The sequence below is a fragment of the Antechinus flavipes genome, chromosome X (assembly GCF_016432865.1).
Source record: "Antechinus flavipes isolate AdamAnt ecotype Samford, QLD, Australia chromosome X, AdamAnt_v2, whole genome shotgun sequence".
Taxonomy (NCBI): domain Eukaryota; kingdom Metazoa; phylum Chordata; class Mammalia; order Dasyuromorphia; family Dasyuridae; genus Antechinus; species Antechinus flavipes.
Window position 1 is genome coordinate 82,925,354 of NC_067404.1, and position 22,304 is coordinate 82,947,657.

General features: G+C 45.7%; 1 protein-coding gene across 1 annotated transcript; it reads left to right on the forward strand.

The window, feature by feature from the left end:
- Positions 1-13,039: 13,039 nt before the first annotated feature.
- On the forward strand, positions 13,040-21,998 carry SNX12 (sorting nexin 12). The gene is made up of 5 exons (XM_051967900.1): positions 13,040-13,290; positions 14,248-14,541; positions 18,486-18,581; positions 19,027-19,151; positions 20,247-21,998. Exons 2-5 carry the CDS (start codon positions 14,377-14,379, stop codon positions 20,347-20,349), a joined length of 489 nt encoding a protein of 162 aa, XP_051823860.1. The 5' UTR covers positions 13,040-13,290; positions 14,248-14,376; the 3' UTR covers positions 20,350-21,998.
- The last annotated feature ends 306 nt before the right edge of the window (positions 21,999-22,304 follow it).

A 22,304-nucleotide genomic window follows, 5' to 3' on the forward strand; every position in this document is an offset into this window, starting at 1 on the left:
GCTGGATGAAAAATAGAAAAGCCAATCAGATGAAGAGATTAGATAAGCACAATTTAGAGGAAGGAAAACAGACGTGGGGTCTAGTCTTTGTTCACCTCGAGATCAGAAAATACTGAGGGAAATAGTTGAAAAAGACTTATCTTTACTCAAAATGATTTTCAGGGAAATTAGAAGGTCATTTAGAGAAAAATTGGTTTCACTGAGCACTGACACTCCGTACCACAATAGATTCCAAAAAGGATAAACGAGGCACATATAAAAAGGCATCTTATGAATTGTTCCCTCTTTTTTTAAATTAAAGCTTTCTATCTTCAAAACATATGCACGGATAATTTTTCAACATTGACCCTTGCAAAGCCTTGTGTTCGAAATTTCTCCTCCTTCCCCCTTACTCCCTCCCCTAGATGGCGAGCAATCCAATATATATTATATGTGTTAAAATATATGTTAAATCCAATATATGTAAACATATTTATACAATTATCTTGTTGCATAAGAAAAATCACATCAAAAAGGAAAGAGAATGAGTGAGAAAACAAAAAGTGAGCAAACAACAACAAAAAGAGTGAGAATGTTATGTTGTGGTCCACGCTCAGTTGCCACAGGCCTCTCTCTGGGTATAGATGGCTCTCTTCATCACAAGATCATTGGAACGGGCCTCAAACATCTCCTTGTTAGAAAGAGTCAGGTCCATCAGAATCGATCATCATATAATATGAGGCATATTATAATATAATATAACATAATATAATATAAAGCATATCAGGAGAACTGAAGGTTGTGTTTCATACGGCTCAGTGGTTAGCACAGTGCCTGACCCCTAGTAAGTGCTCAAAGAAAGCTAATTTAACTGTGTTCTTGCATAGTAATAGGAAGTTGTTGGTTTTATATGGGAGGATTATGTTGGAGATTAGGGGAAAGGTGAGTATAATAATGGATAATAGAAGTGAAGTATTTAATAAATAGTTAATTACTTTTATTTGGAATTGCACCAAAATTTTTGGTTCCTAATCAGTGTTTATTGACTGACTAGAAATCCATGACCAGCCACAGCACTGAGAATTCAATCAAAGCCTAAATTGACCACTTTGAACATGTAAAAAGGAAAAGCTTTGGCACAATCCACCTAGAATGAGAAGAAAAGATAAGGAATTGGGGTGGGGGCACACAGAATGTTTTGGATAAAAATCAGACACCCCAAATCTCTAAGGAATTGACCCAGATCTTTAAGATTGAGAACTATTACTCAATGATCAAAGAACATGAACAAATAGTTCTCTTAAAAAAAAAAGAAAGAAAAGAAAGAAAGAAACATAAACCACCAATAACCATCTTTAAAAGTGCCTCAAATGACTATAATCAGAGAAATGCAAATAACAAAAACTGAGTTTTGAATCACCCAGCCGTTCGGGGAATGAAGAAACAAATGGTCATACATGAATACGATGGAATAGTGTTGCACCATAAGAAATGATAAATATGAGGAGATCAGAAAAACCTGGGCAGACTTCTACGAACTGCTAAAGACTGAGGTAAGTTAAACCAGAAGAATAATGTACACAATGACTACAGTGTAAATGGAAAGACCAATAAAATGAAACCGAAGGCTGTATAATTAGAATGACTAATCTTGGCCCAGAGAAGAAATGAGAAAATGCAGCTCTCTCTTTTAAAGTGGAGGAGGAAGGGGCTATGGATGTAGAATATTGCTGTCAAATATGGTAAACGAACTGGTTGGTTTCACTGAACTGCTCTGTGTGTGTGTGTGTGTGTGTGTGTGTGTGTGTGTGTGTGTTTTAATGTGTGATATAAAAAACAGCTTGACAGGTAGGGGAGAGGAAGGCATACATTTGGAATTCGATATAAAAATGTGAAGGTGATATACAAAGCTTGATAAAAGTAGATAAAAGAAACCCCATGCTTTTCAAATTGGGGAAGATGGTAAAAGATGGAAAAAGTCCTTGTTGATGGGAATGCAGGAAAGAGAAATGCTGAATTCATTGCTGATGGAGCTGTGAATTAGTCTAATCATTTTGAAAAAATATTGGAAAGATTCAAGAAAAGTTGTGACATTATTCATACTCTTTCACACAATCATCTTGTGTTTATACCCCATGGAGGCTATTGACAACAAAAAAAGACCTACCTGTGGGAAAATATTTTTAACAGTACCATTTGTCATTGATTTAGGTATTGATTGGATGGCAGAGCTCCCTTGAAACGCTGTATTCTTCAATTCTTTTCCCAGAGGTACCTAGTGCAGAAGCTTACCAGGGCCCACTCAAAATTGACTAAAGAGACGATTACGAACTGTTTGCTGTATTTAACCCTCAGAAATGTTTGACACAACAATTCAGGCCTGGCTTTCCCATGTGTGCTGATCATCTGGACTCAACAAGAGTCATGGAAAAAATGGTGATAATATGAATTAATGCTAAAAGTGTGTTCTGCATACATTCTTCCCTGGAGAGCAGGTTGTTAAACACTTACCAGCACACTCCTACACCTATAGGTTATTCAAAATCATGGCGTGGGTTGTTCTCCTCTCTGGTCGGATGACTTTTGGAGTGCTGTTTTTTTGTTCTGGGTGTCACAATTTAAGAGAGATTCTGAGAAACTGATCACAGGAGGTGGTCACAAGTAAGCGTCTGGAAAACCGGTCATATGAAATCCTTCAACGAACTAGGGATATTTATTTCATCACAGAGTTGGAGGAACCCTTAGAGATCACCTAATTATCTAGGAACATCTGGGTGGCTTGTACCGGGTGAGCTAGAGGAACATCTGGATAGGGAGAATCTTTACTCACGGTTAGGTTAGAAGGCAGCAACAGATTGATTAATAAGAAGATAAACTCCCTGAGGGTAGAGTTGTTCCACTGGGTCATTCTCCTCTCCCCCTCAGCCCGCATCTCTAGTACTTTGTTAATTTTATTTTAAATAGTATTTTATTTTCCCAAGTAAAGACACGTAAAGACAATTTTTAGCATTCATTTTTAAAAAAAAATTATTACAACTTTTTATTTACAAGACATATGCATGGGTAATTTTTCAGTATTGACCCTTGCAAAACCTTCTGTTCCAACTTTTCCCTTCTTTCCCCCCACCCCCTCCCCTAATTTGCAGATAGTCCCATATATGTTAAATATGTTAAAGCGTATGTCAAATACAATATATGTATTCACATTTCTACAGTTCTCTTGCTGCACAAGAAAAATCGGATTTAGAAAGAAGGTAAAAAATAACCTGGGAAGAAAAACCAAAATGCAAGCAAACAACAACAGAAAGAGTGGAAAGGCTATGTTGTGGTTCACACTCATTTCCCAGAGTTCTTTCGCTGGGTGTAGCTGGTTCTGTTCCTCACTGATCAATTGGAACTGATTTGATTCATCTCATCGTTGAAGAGAGCCACGATTATCAGTATTGATCCTCCTATAGTATTGTTGTTGCCGTATACAGTGATCTCCTGTTTCTGCTCACTTCCCTCAGCATCAGTTCTGTAATTCTCTCCAGGTCTTTCTGAAATCTTCCCGCTGGTCATTTCTTACCGAACAATAATATTCCATAACATTCATATAGCACAGTTTACTCAGCCATTCTCCAAGTGAGGGGCATCCATTCCATTTCCAGTTTCTAGCCACTACGAAAAGGGCTGCCACAAACATTTTTTTAGCACTCATTTTTACAAGATTTTAAGTTTCAAATTTTTCTCCTTCTCTCCCCTCCCCTTTTCCTAAAATGATAAGCAATTTGATATAAGTTCTATTACTTTGATCATCTTAGTCAATGTTTGTTTAATTGAATTTGAGTCCAGAATCTGAACATGGAGGTTCCAGAGAATTTGGAATCAAAAGATGGGGAGTTGGCTATTGATTAGAGAAATGAAAATTAAAACAAGTCTGAGGTACCACCTCACATTTTCCAGATTGGCTAAGATGTCAGAAGAAGATAATGATGAATGTTGGAGGGGATGTGGGAAAACTGGGACACTGATGCATTGTTGGTGTGGTTGTGAACGGATCCAGCCGTTCCAGAGAGCAATTTATAACTCTGCTCAAAGGGCTATAAAACTGTGCATACGGTACCTCTCACTACTGGGTCTGTGTCCCAAAAAGATCATAAAAGAGGGGAAAGGACCCACACGTACAAAAATGTAGCAGCTCTTTTTGTAGTAGCAAGGAACTAGAAACTGAGTGGATGCCCATCAATTGGGGAATGGCTGAACAAGTTGTGGTATATGAATGTGATGCAATATTATTGTTCAGTAAGAAATGATCAGCAGGATGATTTCAGAAAAGCCTGAACGGACTTACATGAATTAATGCTGAGCAAAGTGAGCAGAACCAGGAGAATATCGTATGGAGTAACAACAACATTATGTGATGATCAACTATGGTGGACTTGTCTTTTCAGCAATTTGGTGATCCAAGACAATTCCAATAGACTCGGAATGGAAAATTCTGCATCCAGAGTTTTGGAAACTGAATGTGGATCAAAACATAGCGTTTTCACCTTTTTGCTTGTTTGTTTTTTCTTTCTTTTTGTTGCTTCTTCTTTGGGCCTAATTTTTCTTGCACAACATGACAACTATGGAAATTTGTTTTTACAAGATTGCAGATATTTAATCTATATCAGATCGCTTGTTGTCTTGGGCGGGGAGGGGGTGAGGGAGGGAGAAAAATCTGGAATACAAAGTCTTACAAAAATGAATGTTGAAAACTATCTTCACAAGTATTTAAAGAAATAAAATACTGAGAACAAAAAGAGTGGGCTATTGGGCAGTTAGGTAATGCTCCAGTGGCTAGAGCCCTGCGTCTGGAATCAGGAAGACATCTTCCTGAATACAAATCTATCCCCAGACTGGACGGCCCTGTAAATCTCTTCACCCTCTCTGCCTCCATTTCCTCACCTGTCAAATGAGCTGGAGAAGGAAATGGCAACCCAATCCATAATCTTTAGCAAGAAAACCCCACAGAGGGTCCCACAAGACTGAATTGACCGCCTAGCAAATGAGGAGTGGGAGGTCCTGCACCTAGAGGAGCCTGCTAACTGTGGCAAGTGTGGGGCTCAACCTTCCAAGTCACTTAAGTAAGTGCCAGAGTGGAGCTTGCCTCCAAGCTGGCAGGAAGGTCACTTGGAACTCCCACTGGCGAGGAGCCTGGCAGTGGGAAGCAAGATCAAGAATCCATAAGTGCCCGATGACACTATTGATGTAGAGTTGGAACGATTATGGCATAGAAGTCCTAGAGAAGGGTTTCCTGCCTTGGTTGGGAAGGACTTTCTAAGGCTCCTGCTAGCTTCAAGGACTCTCCCTTGAAGCCAGCCCCGCATCAGTTAACATGGGGCGGGATGGAAATATAAGAGTGTTCTTGTCCTTGAGGAGGGCAGGGGTCCACCTCACACACACCAAACAACTAGAGAATCATCGGGCAGATACTTTGAGGGCCGAGTGGAGTCTTGTCAAAACCCAGTGGCTCCTGGCATCAGAATATCTAGGATTAAGTCTGGGTTCTGCTGCTTCCAAGCCACATGGGCAAGTGACTACCTTTCTGTGCCTCAGTTTCTTTTTTTCTCTCAATAGTATTTTATTTCCCCGATACATGTAAAGATACTTTTCAAACTTTTTTTTTATTATAGCTTTTTATTTACAAAGCATACGCATGGGTAATTTTTCAGCACTGACCCTGGCAAAACCTTCTGTTCCAACTTTTCTCCTCCTTCTCCCCACCCCCTCCCCTAGCTGGCAGGTAGTCCCATATATGTTAAATATGTTAAACTATAAAAACATTTATTTTGAACAGTACTGCATTTGTCCAAATATATGCAAAGATGGTTTCCAACATTCACCTTTGCAAAACCTCGCGTTCCAATTTTTTCTCCCTCCTCTCCCCCTCCCCTTTCCCAAGACAGCAAGCAATTCAGTGTAGGTTAATATCAGCATTCATTTTTGTTAGACTTTGTGTTTGAAATTTTTCTCCCTCCCTTTCTCGCCTCTCCCCTCCCCGAGACAACAAGCAATCCTATATAGGTAAAATACGTGCTGTCCTTTTAAGCCTATTTCCATATTTGTCATGTTGTGCAAGAAAAATTAGACTGAAAAGGAGAAAACCACGAGAAAGAAAACAAACAAAAAGGGTGAAAATAGCACGCTTCAGTCCTCATCCACTTTCCATGGTTCTCTCTCTCTGGATGCAGATATGTGCCTCAGTTTCTCCATCTGTGAACTAAAGGGGCTACAATCTAGATCAGGAGTTAATTTTTGCTATGGCATGGACCCCCTTCTCAGGTTTTTAAAAGCCTAAAATAAAATATATGGGATTACAAAATATATAGGATACAAAGGATTATAATACAATCACAATGATAAAATACAAACCCATGATATTGGAAAATCGTTATTAAAGTAGGTTTGTTTGGCCCCTCACTTATGAGGCTCTGCTCTAGTTTAGTTTGTGATCCCAGATAACGCCAAAGGATAGCCCCCCGTGTGACTTGTCCCTGGACCAGTCCCATCATCTGTCACCGTCCAAGGCTCCGAGAGCCGGCAGCTTGCTTAGGGTCACCCTCTCAGCTCTTAGTAGAGGCAAGGCTTGAACCTCTATTTTCCTGTGTCTAAGACTAGCACTATAGTGCCCCTAGAATTCAATGCCTCTTTACATGGTCTCTGTGTGTGTGTGTGTGTGTGTGTGTGTGTGTGTGTGTGTGTAATTTTTAGCACTCAATGACTGCCTTCTTTCAGCAGTGTGGTTCCTGCCCCAATGAGTGACTGAAGAAAGGAAACAAGCATTTACTAAGTAAGTGTCTACTTTGTGCCCGACGACTTCTAAATACATTTCATTTGATTATCACAACAACCCTGAGATTATCCCTGTTTTACAGTTGTGGAAACTGAGACAAACAGGGCTAATAAATCAGGAAGTGTCTGATGCTATATTTGAACTTGGTCCTTTCTGACTCGAGGCCCAGAGCTCTGTGTGCTGTGCCCACCTAGCTGCCTCAAAGAATAGGTTCCCACTTTTGCCACATCCTGAGGGCGCTTGAGCAGGGAAGGGAGGATGAAATCTCGGTTAATAAGATCTGGATGATGCAGAATGGGCAATTATGAAATCTCCCCCGACCATTTTTAAGCACAGGGAAATAAGATGACTTCTGATCTTCCTGAGGAACACAAATGATCCTGGAACTCTGGCTCTGTCAACACCAAGAAAAAGGTCCCAACTGGCACTGATGCCCTCAGCGAGTCCCTCCTAAATTCACTTGGCTTGGTTGTTTCCCCTCACTAGAGCACCTTCTTTACTCCTGACTTCAGCATCCTACTTTAGGAGAGAGGAATTGCCATCCTGGAGCTGAGATGACCTAATTGGGGAGGAGGGGGGTGAATGAATGAGTGAAAACTTTCCTGACTCACTTATCATGCCATCTACCAGAAAACCATGGCTTAGCCAGGGTGCCAACTGAACATTGGAATGCCTATATCATTCCTCCTCCCCACTGCAGCCTCCCACTTCTTGCTCTAGCCATGGGGAAAGTAAACAAATCGATTTTACCATCGCTTCTGGACTGTGCCCGACAACTGGCTGCCTCTTTGGGTTTCCTTTATATCCCTGGGGATGGGCAGAGCCAACTCCTTTTCCTGACCCTCTGTCCCTTATGTGTTGCCTCCCTTTATTAGAATGTAAACTTCTTCATGAAAAAATTAATTTGCCTGTAAGTTCCATGAATTAGGGAACAGTTTATGACCAAACAAGGGATAGGGAGAATGAATCCTGGGAAGCAAAATGCATCATTTTGATTACATGAAATTAAAAAGGTTTTGCCCAAACAAAACCAAGGCAGCCAAAATTAGGAGGAAGGTAGGAAACTTGGGGGAAATTTTCACATCAAGTTTTTCTGATCAAAGCCTCATTTTTCAAATATATCCAGAACTGAGTCAAATTTATAAAAATAAAAGCCATTCCTCGATTGAGAAATGGTCAAAGGATATGAAGAGGCACTTTTGAGAAGAAATCAAATATTTGAAAAAATGGTTCTAAATCACTATTGATTAGATTTTGTTGTTGTTGTTGTTTTAATGGTATTTTATTTTTCCAAATACATGCAAAGATAGTTTTCAACATTCACCTATTTTTATTTTATTTTATTTTTTACTCAACTGTTTTTTTTTTTATTCAAGCTTTTTATTTACAAAACTTATGCATACGTAATTTTTCAACACTGACCCTTGCAAAGCCTTCTGTTCCAAATTATCTTCTCCTTCCACTCATCCCCTCCCCTAGATGGCAGGTATTTAACATGTTAAATATGTTAAAATAGACAACATTCACTTTTGTAGAACTTTGTGTTCCAAATTTTTCCCTTTCCTCCCCCCTCCCCAAGACAGCGAGTAATCTGAAGTAGATTACACGAGTCATTATTAATTAGAGAAATGCAAATTAAAACAGCCCTGAGGTAGCACCTCACACCTATCAGATTGGCTAACGTGATAGAAAGGGAAAATGACAAATGCTGGAGGGAATGTGAAAAAATTGGGACACTGACCAAAGATGAACTAGAGACCATTACTGATCACAGAATAGAAAATTTCGATTACATCAAATTAAAAAGCCTTTGTACAAATAAAACTAATGCAAACAAGATTAGAAGGGAAGCAACAAACTGGGAAAACATTTTCACAGTTAAAGGTTCTGATAAAGGCCTCATTTCCAAAATATATAGAGAACTGACTCAAATTTATAAGAATCAAGCCATTCTCCAATTGATAAATGGTCAAAGGATATGAACAGACAATTTTCAGAGGATGAGATTGAAACTATTACCACTCATATGAAAGAGTGTTCCAAATCATTATTGATCAGAGAAATGCAAATTAAGACAACTCTGAGATACCACTACACACCTGTCAGATTGGCTAAGATGACAGGAAAAAATAATGATGAATGTTGGAGGGGATGCGGGAAAACTGGGACACTAATGCATTGTTGGTGGAGTTGTGAACGAATCCAACCATTCTGGAGAGCAATCTGGAATTATGCCCAAAAAATTATCAAAATGTGCATATCCTTTGATCCAGCAGTGTTTCTATTGGGCTTATATCCCAAAGAAATACTAAAGAAGGGAAAGGGACCTGTATGTGCCAAAATGTTTGTAGCAGCCCTGTTTGTAGTGGCTAGAAACTGGAAAATGAATGGATGCCCATCAATTGGAGAATGGCTGGGTAAATTGTGGTATATGAATGTTATGGAATATTATTGTTCTGTAAGAAATGACCAGCAGGATGAATACAGAGAGGCTTGGAGAGACCTACATGAACTGATGCTAAGTGAAATGAGCAGAACCAGGAGATCATTATACACTTCGACAACGATATTGTATGAGGACATATTTTGATGGAAGTGGATTTCTTTGACAAAGAGACCTGAGTTTCAATTGATAAATGACGGACAAAAGCAGCTACACCCAAAGAAAGAACACTGGGAAACGAATGTGAACTATCTGCATTTTTGTTTTTCTTCCGGATTATTTATACCTTCTGAATCCAATTCTCCCTACGCAACAAGAGAACTGTTCGGTTCTGCAAACATATATTGTATCTAGGATATACTGCAACATATCCAACATATAAAGGACTGCTTGCCATCTAGGGAGGGGGTGGAGGGAGGGAGGGGAAAAAAATCGGAACAGAAATGAGTGTCAATATAATGTAATTATTAAATAAAAAATTAAAAAAAAAAAAGAAAAAGAAAAAATTGGGACACTAATGCACTGCTGGTGGAATTGTGAATCGGTCCAACTATTCTGGAAAACAATTTGGATCTATACCAAAAGGGCTATTGTTGTTTTTGCCGTTGAATCATTTTCAGTCATGTTCAACCCTTGGTGCCTCCATTTGGGTTTTCTTGGCAAAGATATCGGAGCGCTTTGCCATTTCTTTCTCCAGTTTATTTTGCAGATGAGGAAAATCAGCCAAACAGGGTTTAATGACTTGCCCAGGGTCACACACCTGGTAAGTGTCTGAAGCCGGGTTTGACTCAGTAAAATGAGTATTTCTAATTCCAAATCCGATGCTCTATCCACTTGGACACCTAAGTTTCCTCAAAAGGCTATAACACCATGCATAGCCTTGGACCTAGCAATGGGTACCACTTTTAGGTCTGTTATCTCAAAGAAATCAGGGGAAAGAATTAAGGGGAAAGGACCTGTAAGTACAAAACTATTTCTAGCAGCTCTTTTTGTGGTGGCAAAAAAAAAAAATTGAAATTGAGGAGATGCCCATCAGTTGGGGAATAGCTGAACAAGTGGTATATGATTGTGAAGGAATACTATAAGAAATGAATGGGATGGTTTCAGAAAATCCTGGAAATGCTTATGTGAACTGATGCAAAGTGAGGTGAAATATTGTACACAGTAACATCAATATTGTAATAATGATCAACGGTGAAAGACTTAGCCACTTTCAGCAATACACTGAGCCAAAAGACCCATGGTTAAAAAACCAACAAAACAAATGCTCTCCACCTCCAGATAGAGAACTAAGGAACTCTTGAGTGCAGATCAAAGTGCATATATCTAATAACTTTATTTTTCTTGCTTTTGGGGGGGGGTGCAACATGGCTGATATAGAAATGTTTTATATGATTTCACATGTATAATTGATATATTGCTCGCCTTTTCAATGGGGGTAGGGGCAGAAGGGAGGGAGAGAATTTAAAACTCAAAATGGAAAAAAAATATATTGAAAATCAAGTTTAAAAAAAAAAAAAAGAACATAAGCTCCTTGAGGGCAGGGACTACCTCACTTTTGTCTTTGTATCCCTACAGCTTAGCATGGTTCTTGGCACACTGGAGGTACTTAATATGCATTCATTTATTTTTTGTTTGTATCAGTGAAGATTATATATACAGTTTATTTATTTAAAAAGAATTTTGATTTACTCTGCTTTTAGATCAGCTACATGTTCTCTTCAAAAATTTAACTCTCTCCCCCCCCCCAATTTACAAGCACTTTTGTCCTCCCACCCTCCCCTGGGGTAACCCCCACCTCCATCAAAACCTTGTAACAAATATTCACGGTCCAATAAAATCCATCCAAATATCGCCCATTTCCAAACATGTATTTTATATATCATTCTTCACCTCGAGTCTATCATCTCTCCGTAAGGAAGTGAGTATTCCTGGGAATGGACCGTGTAGGCCATTAAGACTTTGAAAGTTGATTGTTTTGGCAATGCTGTTTCTCTATAAATTGTCCTCCCGCTTCTGCTCACTTCATTCTGCACCGGTTCATACCAGACAAGTCTGCCCAGGTTTCTCTAAAACCATACCTTTTGCCATTTTAAGGGCATAATTATATTTTATTTTAATCATATACCAGAGTCTGTTTAGCCATTTCCCAGCCCCCTTGGGAGTTTTTAGTTCTTCGCTCTATCACTATAACTCTTTTTTTTTCTGCATGTGCTCCTTTTCTGTTGATTGTTAAGAGGATCTAAACCTACCAGTGGTTTTAGGCAGTTTATTGTATTTAGGGATCTGGTGTCAAATTGCTTTCTAGAGTGGTGACAGCTCCAACTACGGTCCATCCACGTGCCTGTTTCCCGACACCTCCGACATTTGTCAATTTCCCTTTTTGGTCACCTGTGCTAATCTGACAGGTAGGAGGAAAACCTTGAAGCTGTTCTAATGCACGTTTTTCGAATCATTAATGACTTGGAGCCTTCTCACACATAATAATAGCCGCCATTTATATAGTACCTACTAGACACAGGCGCTATGCTAAGTTCTTTGTAAATATTATCTCGGATGATCTTCACGACAACTATTATGATTCCCTTTGGGGGATGGTTATACATTGTATATGTATATATATATATATATATATATATATATATATATATATATATATATATATATTTAATCTTTCCTTATGAATCACGTTGGGAGAGACAAATCAGAACAATAGGGCAAAACCACAAGAAAAACAAAACAGAAGAAAAAGTGGGGGAAAAGTGAACAAAGCACGTGCTGATTTCTATTCAGTCTCTATAGTTCTCGGTCTGGACGCGGATGGCATTCTCCCTCCAAAGTTTATTGGGATTGCTTTGGCTCACTGAACCGCTGAGATGAATGAAGTCCGTCCAAGTTGATCATCCCCCAATCTCGCTGTTACTGTGTACAATGCATTCCTGGTTCTACTTGCTTTGCTCAGTACCAGTTCCTGTAAATCTTTCCAGGCCTTTCTGAAATCAACTTCTCATTTTTTGTAGCACATATTCCATTACTTTCCATGTACCACAACTTATTCAGCCATTCCCCAAATGATGGGCACCTACTCAATTTCCAATTCTTTGCCAGCACAAAAAGAACCGCTAGAAATATTTTGGCATATGTAGGTCCTTTCCCCTCTTTTATGATTTATTTGGGGTACAGAGCCAATAGTGAGACTGCTGGATCAAAGGGTATGCATGGTTTTCTAGCCCTTTGGGCACAATACCAAATTGCTCTCCGGAACGGTCGGGTCAGTTCACAACTCCATCAACAATGTATCAGTGTCCCAGTTTTCCCACATCCCCTCCAACATTTAGCATTCTCTTTTCCTCTTAACCAATCTGCGAAGTGTGAGGTGGTACCTCAGTATGATCTTAATTTGCATTCCTCTATTTAATAGGGACTTATGATTCCCATTTTACAGATAAGGAAAGTGAGGCAAAGAAGGGTAAAGTGATTTGCTTAAGGTCACACATTACTTGTCTGAGGCAAGATTTGAACTTCGTCCTATTCATTCCAAGTCCAACCCTAAACCACCCAGCTTGGATCTACCGGGTTTCTGGTTTGTGGCTCCAACACGAATGCGGCTACAAAGATTTGGGTGGTTATTGGGGTCTATCTCTTCATCACTAACCCCCTTCGGGCAGCGAATTTCCATTTTAAGCCTCCTTTGTAATCGGAGATCTTTCGGGATTAGCTGGAGGGGGAGGGGGACAACTTCCCTTCTCCCGGAAGGCGCAAATATTGGGAGAAGGGGCGGGCACTTAGTCCTAAAGCAGCCGAAGCACCCCTTCCGGGATTGTCCCCAGGGCTGGAAGAGTCCTTACAAAGCGTTTTCTCTAATCTGATTCTCCCATTAACAGCGGACCAACCTTTCTAAAGCGAAGCCAAGTTGGCAAATTGCATTATATATAATACATTATCTTCTTTTGGGACTCACAACCACCCAACCGGGAGGCTTACAAGTTTCCGGCAAACAGGAGACCAGAGGCAGAAAGTGACCCAGCCAAGATCACCCAGCAAATAGCAAGTAAGCCTCGAGCCTTTGTGAACCAGTTGGGGGCTCCACAAAAGAATCGGGAACGTTATGGTGAATTTGTCTTTCACGTGCTGCCCGCAGGCGGGCACACAGTCTCTTCTTAGACGGGTGGCTCTAGGAGTGGGGGCAGGTGGTGGGTCTTCTGCACGAAAAAGAAATGGAGTCACCTAAACTTTCCCGAATGGCTCTCATACTTTGGGAATCCCAAGGAGCAAAAACCCGGCTCCGGCCCTCAAAGGGTTTCCCTTCGGGTTTTATCTGTCCTTCCGGGCAGCCCATCGGCAGGGGAGACCGCTCCTTCCGGGGTCTCCCGCTGCCTTCGTGCACCACACTTAGTTTGGCATGCAGTAGGCGCTCAAACAAGGAGCGTGGGTCTGCAGTCCGGGCTGGAGGGGAAGGGTGCGCCACGTGGATCGGCCGGCTCGGCCGGACCTCAGGGGGAGGCGGGGTCGGAGCGGGCCGGTCACCTACGTGACCTTGGCCAAGATCCTCGCTCTCCCGGGGCCTCGGCGCTCAGCTCGGAGACTCAATGACCGAGCAGGGTTAACTGTGCTTCCGGGGCCACGCCTGCCCCGGGTTGGGGGGGGGGGCGCCTCGCTGTGCGGTCTGGGGTGACAGAAGGGCGGGGAACAGGATTGAGCTGGACTCTCAAGGAGTTTGGAGAGGTGGGTGGGGAAGTGCGGGGTGGGGATGGGGAAAGGAGAAGTGCGTGGTAGGGGCGGAGCGGGGCACTGTGCCTAGAGGAGCCCCGCGCTCTGGATAAGGCCTATTTAATAGCGGTCGGAGGGCGGCGACTACTCGGCATTCAGGGCGCCGGGCCCGGGGCTTGGGCGGAGCTTGCGCGCCGTCGCCGGAGCCCGGAGCCAAGAGGGCGAATTGGTTGGCCGATCGGCTAGTCAGTCGGGCAGCGGGGTGGGCGGGGCTAACTTCCTCCTCCTCCCTCCTCAGATCTCCTCCCACTCCCCCACGTTCCGCCCCCCGCCCCCTCTTGTCCTCCCCCCGCCCTTCTCCCCCCGCACCCCCCCACCCCCCCCGCTGGGCCGCTCGGGCTCGCGCGCTGGGAGCGGGTGCGGAAAGATGTCGGACGCGGCTGTGGCGGACACTCGGCGCCTTAACTCGAAGCCTCAGGACCTGACGGACGCCTACGGGCCGCCAAGCAACTTCTTGGAGATCGACATCTTCAACCCGCAGACAGTGGGCGTGGGTCGAGCGCGCTTCACCACATACGAGGTCCGGATGCGGGTAAGTGAGCGGGGCTCGGGGTGCGGGCCCGGGGAGGGGAGGGGGAGGGGGAGCGGCCCCGCGCGCGCCCGGCCCCGCGCGCGCGCACCTTCAGGGGCGGGGCGAGGAGGGGCCTCGAGACCGTCCTCCCTCCCCCGGCCCTGCCCTCCCCTCCCCTCTCCGGGCGCGAGCCGAAAGCCTCCAGCGGGCACGAGCATGGTCCCTGGGCGCCGCCCGCTGCGCGCACGCGATGGAGCCGGGGGAGGGGAAGAGGAGGGAGCCGGGGAGGGGGAGAGGGTTCGGGAAGGGGCGTCAGACAGAGCCTTCTAGCCGCATCTTTGTAACCCCGCCGATTCCCCCTCTCCTTGCCGGTCTCCCTAGTGATGGGCCCCTTGGGCCTGAGGCTTTGGGCCGAGTTGGGGCCCCCATTGGGAAGGCAGGAGAAAGCGAGTCCCCTGCAAGCACCCAAAGGTGGGGACTCAGAGTTTGGGAGAGCCCCGACGGCGTGGTGATGGGTGCCAGGGGCCGGGAGCGGCTCAGAAAGTTTGGGGCCACGCCATCTTTCTGCACCCATCTCCCAAAGGCCTTTGTCGGGCCTGAAGGCCTTTGCACACCTCAGTCTCCTCCCGGGGCCCACCAGTTAGGAGAAGGCTCTCTCCTGGGCCTTGTGGCCTGGAACCCTTCAGTTTCTACCTGGAAATGGGGCAGCAAGCAGGCCCCGAAGGGTTAAGGGACAGGCCCAAGCACACCCCTCCCCCCCCCCCCCCATTGGAAATCGATCCATTCCCTGGGCCCTCTCTCAGTCTGGAAGGAGGCAGACCACGTCCAAAGAGCCCAGCCCAGCACTCTGAGCTCCTCAGTGGTCTGGTCGGTCTTCCAAAGCCTTCCAGATCAATGCTCAGGGAAAGGAAGGGTGGAAGGGTAGACTAATGGAGTGCTACAGCCATTGAGAAGCACCCCTGCCAAGGGAAGTGTGAACATTAAGTTCCTCAACAGACCGAAAATAGATTGGATGCATTTTTCCTAGGGATGAGAAACAGCTTTGAGTGAGCCTGGGACACGGCCTTGTGAATTTGTGACTAGGACTTCTTTTTTTTTTTTTTTTTTTTTTTTCATCCTGTGATTTAGTGAGTGCTTTGATTCTCAAAAGAGAAGAGTATTTCAGGGATATGTTGTAAATAACTCTTTGTCCAGCCCTGGTTGGGAGGAGGAAACTCTCCCTTATGGAGTCTCCTTGACTAGACTTGGGAAAAACCAACACTAACAACTAAGCAGTGTGTAAAAGCTTACTATTCACTTTATTTTCATCAGTCCTTCCCACTCTTTGCAGCATGAGGGGCTTACAGTGTAAACTTTTATTCCAATTCTTGGTTTATAGAATGGTGATTTCTAGATTTTTGGGCTCATGGCTGCCAAAGCCCTTGTAATTTTGTAAATTCAATTTTATTTTTAGTTATTTTGTAGTTATAGATATTTATAGTCATAGTAACTATATTGACAGTTATTTTATTTTTAGTTGTTTTCAGTTCCAAATTCTCTCCCTCCACCCAGAGAGAAAACAAGAAAAATAAACCTTACAAAAATGTGTAGTCAAGCAAAATAAATGCCTGCATTAGCCACGTCCAAACAAAATCCGGCCCTCTGAGTCCCTCAGCTGTCCGTCTGGAGGGGGGCAGTGAGTTTCATCATGTGTCCCTTCTTTCATCGCTAGCTGGCCTCCATTATGGCGAGCAGAGTTTGGTCTCTACAGTATTGTTGTTACTGTATAACTTGTTCTCCAGGTTCCGCAAAGCCTTCCTCATTTCACTGAACTCTTGACTTTTTTGGAGGACTTATACTTTGCAAGGTATTTGATTTTAGGTGACTTTTAGGGCCCTTTGACAAAGAAAGGCAACTCCAAAAGCAGAGTTTTGCTCCTGCCTTCCTCTTAGTAAATAGCTGGATGTTTCTGCCTTCATTCCTCCTCTTTGGTCCGGGAAGGAACCTTAGATTTTAGTCCCGGAAAGGGCTTTTTATGAAATTTTATGCATAAGGAAGGCCAGAGAAATGGCAAGCCACATCCACTCAGGCCAAATCCAGTTTTCTATCTAGTCCTCTCTGATTCCTCTGAGGAGGAATTTCTTGGGGACCAGGCAGAGTCAGGAGAACCCCTGCAAAGCTTCCTGCCACGCACGAGTCCGCCCAGAACCCCGGTTGCTCTGGCTTGTACTTTAGGGAATGGAAGTTGTGGAAAGCCCATTCTCCCATGGATTTGGGTTTTGTGTCTCTCCTTGCCCTTGGCTTCTCTGGAGGACGTCCCTGCCCTGGGCAGCTGGCAGTTCCGAGTAGGAAGCATCCCTACTGAAACAAAACCCGGGAGTTGGTTTTTGACATCTGCTTGGTGGGGTAGTGACCCTTTCTTTAACAGGGAGGCCAGGCGATGTCATTTCTGAGGCAGAGGAAGCTCCCTGGTGACCGGCGTGATTCTCCTGCCGGCACCTCTTATGGCAGGGTAATATTCAGGAATCTGTGGGGATTTCTCGCTCATCCTCACCGAGAAGGTTCAGGAGAAGGATTTGACCGTGGCCCTGGCGCTCGCTCATTTGTCCTCAGAGCGTTCCTGGGGAGAAAAGGTGAAAATAGTGAAATAATGCTTTAGCCAAGCCTCCTTCCTACTCTGTGCCCTGGGCCCTGAGGTAGCACCTTCATGGCTCGAAGCTGGCCTGAGCTTCCATTTTGGATGACTCAGGAGAAGGCAGCCTTAAGCCTCCCGGATTCTAAAGCCCTTTTTTAGTAGCATGTCAGCTAAGAAGAAGGGGAGCCGTTCCAGCTATTGGGGGCTAGGAAAAAGGGATGGAAACGAACTCTTCTCACTTCCACAGTTGCTGGGAAACACAACTGCTCTCATGTAGCTATTCCTACTCTCTGCCTGTGACAGTCACCCAGCCGGGGGTGCCACAGTGCACAGAGAGAGGAAGGCCTGAATTCAGATGCAGACTCCGAATTGTGTGAATCTGGGCAAGTCACTTCATCTCTGGCTGCCTCAGTTTCCTCAACTCTTGCATGAGGCTAATAGCAGTGCCTCCTTCTTATGGTTGTGATAAAGATCAAATAAAATCACATTGCTAAAGTGTTAGCTTACTGTGCCAGCACACATAAGTGCTTAAGAAATGCTTATTTCCTTCCTTCAGCCATAGCCGTCCATTTACCTCAAGATCCCTGAGGGGCTTTTGAATGGTTCGGATCTCAGACCGAGCTGGTTGGTATTGGGGAACAACCTAGAGAAAACTCGTTTGCCGGGCCCTTATTTCTCATGAAGTTTTCAGAGCAGGGAAGAATCGTGGCTAAATTGTTATCGAGGGCATGGCGTCCTCAGTCAGGCAAGCTAGTTTTGAACGCCCGCTGTGTCTTCAGCAGTACTGTAAGTGTCGTCAAAGCTACCCAGGATTAGAGCTATGTTCTCCAGCATCTAGGGACTTACTGTGTTATTGGGGAGGTTACCACATGTCACAGCGGTGAAAGGGTTACAACACTGTATTGTACAAGGGTTCAATTGGTTGGCAGGGCCTAAATAGTGTCAGAATTAATTCCAAAGAACTCGACCAAGGAGTTTGAGGAGCCTAGGGCGGGGGCGGGGGGGTGGGTCTGGGGGAGATGGATTGGGAGAACATTGATGGGTGGCAGGGTTTGGGATAGGGTGGGGAGGGTGTAATGTTGTAGAGTTTGCATTCCTGTTCCATTCAGGGGATTTCTAAGGCAAGAGTAGGGTCCAAGTTGAGCAGGGACGAGGGTTAGCATTTCTGCTCTAGCGTCCCGAGACGGGCCAGGAACACAAATCTGACCAGACCCCATTCCTCTTAGAACCTGCCTGCGAGGTTGTAAGGGATGGGTGGGTCTGGACTGTCACTGAGAGGCTGTAAGGGACGGGCAGCTTTGGGCTGTCAGTTCCTTCCTCCTCCCCTCTTTCATTCCTCCTTTCCCTACAGACAAACCTACCCATCTTCAAGCTGAAGGAGTCATGTGTGCGGCGACGCTACAGTGACTTTGAGTGGCTAAAGAATGAACTGGAGCGGGACAGTAAGGTGTGGCCACCCCCCACCCCACCTCTGTGGGAAGCAAGCCCGGGAAGGGATTAGGAGGGGTGGGCACAGCCCGACAGCACCGCGGAATGCTTCAAGGGGGTCACATCAGATAGATCACCTTTAAAAGGGGCTGGGGGCCAGGCCCACATAGGCTCAAGAAGGGTCAGCTAAACACATGGATGTTAAATCTGAAACCGATTATTAAAGAAAAGTAAGCATGTTGGGGCCCACTCTCAGATGTTTTGACGTCCTACCATGCAGGGCAGCCCTGCCCTCCCACAGAAAGCCTTAGTGCCAGTGTCAGAACAAACCACGGGCCAGTATGGCTCGCTTGGGGCGCTTGTGTTCTTAGTTCTCCTGAGCTACTGCTTGGGGGACATGGGGGCTCTGCCCCAATCTGCTCTTTCCCATCCTCCAGTGGTTGATGTTTGGGGTCTGCCCACAGATTGTAGTGCCACCGCTGCCTGGGAAAGCCTTGAAGAGGCAGCTCCCCTTCCGAGGAGACGAAGGCATCTTTGAGGAGTCCTTCATCGAGGAGAGGAGGCAGGGCCTCGAACAGTTTATTAACAAGTGAGCTTGTTGGGATACAGGGGATCCCCGAGGTGTATTGGAGTTCTGGACCAGAGCTGTGGCTGTCCCCAAAGAATTCGGAGGCTTTGATAAATTCTAATTTGAGAGACCAAGTTTTATTGTAATTGTAACGTCAATTAAAGCAGGCTGAGTTCCAAGACAGGGAGATAGCAAAGAGCACAGAGCAAGGAGACAAATTTCTGGGGAAAACCGTTAGAGGTGCACTTGGGGAGTACAGAACAAAGAACAGAGCCGGGGGAATGACATCACGGGACCGGGGTTCGCACCATCGGTGGGAAGTTTGGTCGTGGGGGCTGACGACAACCCCCTTCCTTCTCTCACAAAAGTGAGAGACGCTCATTGTTCGGGTCCAGGTGCGAGATGGCAGCCGGACTCTTGGGCGACAAACCAGCTGCCCCCGGAGGCTAGCTTGCTGGAGTAAAAGTATCAGGCCCAGCTCCCTTTCTTTCACACACGTTCTCCAAGCTTGTGCCCCGTCACTCCTGAGAGCTACATTCCCAGGGGGACTTCATCATTTCCCAAGGCCAAATGGCCTGGGGTTTCTACTACCTACTGGGGGTCTGTGTTCTCAACTACTACTGGGGTCTCCACTCCATCATTCCCAAGGCCAGGTAGCCTGAGGTTATTACTCCATCATTCCTAAGGGCTGTCCCACATCGGGCTGGTGTCCTGAGGGCTCTGGCTGCTACTCTGCCATCCCCTTCCTCTGCCCCATCTTTTACAATGAGTCCTCTGTTATAGTGTTAGCTCTGGTGTAGGTCGAACTGACAGTGTGGTCATCTCATCCATGGGGAAGACTGAGCGCCATGTTCCAGGCTCTGTCATCCCTTGATCCTCTGCGGCTTAGCTATGTCTGTGCACCTGCTTCCCCCCACCTTGCCCCACGAGGAGCGAGGCTAGGCTGTAGCTGGTTCTGGTAAAGCAGAGGCTTCAGAGCCACTGGGGTCCATACCGCAGCCCAGGTGAGGCCCGGTGCTGGGCCCGGCCGCCTCTGCCCTGCTCTTGGTCTTTAACGCTCTTTCCGGTTCTCTCTGGCCTTAAACACTGACTTCGGCCGTCTCGGTTCCCTTACAGAATCGCCGGGCACCCATTGGCTCAGAATGAGCGCTGCCTACACATGTTCCTGCAGGAGGAGACGATCGACAGGAACTACGTCCCTGGGAAGGTGCGCCAATAGGAAAGCCCTCTGGCCACCTGCCTTCCGCCTTCCTGGCAAAATGACACTGATTTTTACACTAAGCCTCTCTCTCTCTTGATCTGCAGTGGCTGTCGTCCCCCGGCCTGTCTGTCTGCCATCGTTCTCCCTGGCACTTGGCCATACTGTGGGCACTCTTCTAAGATCCTCCTCTCTAAAGAGAGGTGGGAAGCTGCGGGCAGAGGTCCTGGGCTTTTAGGGGGAGGGGTCAGGAATTGGACTGAAAGGCACTTGTTTGGGCTTCCTCTTGGGCAACAAGGCTAGCCTGGGGGGCTGGTGCTTCAGTGGCACTAGGCCAAACAGGTCAGCGATGCTGTGAGTCTAAGGGAGGTTCCCCACTCCAAAGTTTAACCTGGAACTCTGAGCAGGGAGCACCCCTGCCCCTTCTACCTGCATGGAACCTTCCTTTTGCCCTGTAGTGGGATGGGAGACTCCCGTGGGCTCTCCCAATTTTCTCTCTTCCTCTCCCCACTTCTCTCTACATTTTCTTGGTTCCCTTTCCCACTCTTATGTTGCTATCTGGGGCAGTCATCAACCTGAAAGCCAAGCAGCCAGGCCCGTGGATTCGCTGGGCCTGTCGTTACTTAGGTGCCTCAGAGTCGCTAGAGACTTCTGGGGAAGCAGAGAGGTCCCCGCTGGCTTTCTGCCACTCTCAGGGCCCCTAGCTGCTTCCCGGGCCTGGCTGGCTTTTCACTGTCTGTCCTTAATTGAGCAGCGAGGGTCAGCAGCCCTTTTCCTGAACCTGGTAGAAGCGTGGGTTGCCTTGCACAGTTGGTGGCTCATGGGCGATGGTGCAGAGTGAGAACGGTTTCTCGTCTCCGAGACTCCCAGTGGCCAAAAAGGACACCCTCCTACTCTCCTTCCTCTCCGAAATCTCACGCCACTTTTTGTTCCCAAAGGGCAGAGCTACTTGAACGGATAATGTAGTCTGACTTCCAGCAAGCACTTTGAGCTGGTAAATGGGGCTGAGGGCAAAAACTTGTCATCCTCGCCCCCGCTTTGGTCACAGGGTCATTGAGCTTTCTGTACCTGGTTCTTCACGGACCACCGGTGGTTCCTCTAGAAGCTGGCCTGGGGCTGGGAGCTGGCTTGGGAGTTGCCCTAGCCTTTAGTACAAAGCAGCTTCCAGGAGCTACCCTGGGCACCGGGCTGAAATGCAGCCTGTTGTCTGGCCCCAGAGTAGGAAGCATCAATAGGAGGACCTTCCCTGGATCCCTTCAGAAACCTAGGCTCCCCATCATAGTAAGATGTCAAGGGAAGGGAGGGCTAGCCTGATCTGGGGAGGGAGGATTGGGTCCCGGCTTGGGATCGGGAGCTTGTCTGGAGTCCAAAGTGCCCCCAGGACAGAGGTCGGCTCTAGTTAGTGAGGCTGTGCCCAGGAGCAGCTCCCAGAGAGAGGCTCTGTTTCCTTTCCCACCTTGCTAATGTTGTTGTTGTTGTTGAACTATCTGCTTCCTTTTTTGAGCTGTAGCTTCTGGTCTGTATTTTTTAAGACATTCCTTCAGCATGCACCAGTGCTGAGAGTCTGATGCCCCATCTCTGCTGTGTATATATCCTACCTTGGGAGTTCCGAACTTCTGTCAGACGATGTCATATCCAACTTCTGTTCATATTAAACCACTGTGAAGCAAGCCTCTTTTGTCCTCCTTTTTTGTTTTGGGGCGCCTTAAAAGCAGGGAAACGCCTAGCAAGCCAGAGTTGGGGTTTGTAAACGCCACGCCCTGCCGACCCATCGACACATTCACCTGTCGGCGTCTGCAGTGGCATCTGCCGCCAGGAAGAGGAGGAAGCTCTCTTTATGGTGTGGACAATCCTTAGCAAATTGGGTTTTTTTTTTCCAGGGTGGGGTGGGGAGAAGAAAAATAAGGGATTTGTGCTAATCTACATAGTCCTGTGCTCTTTGCTTAATAGGCCTTTTTAAAAAATAGCTTTTTATT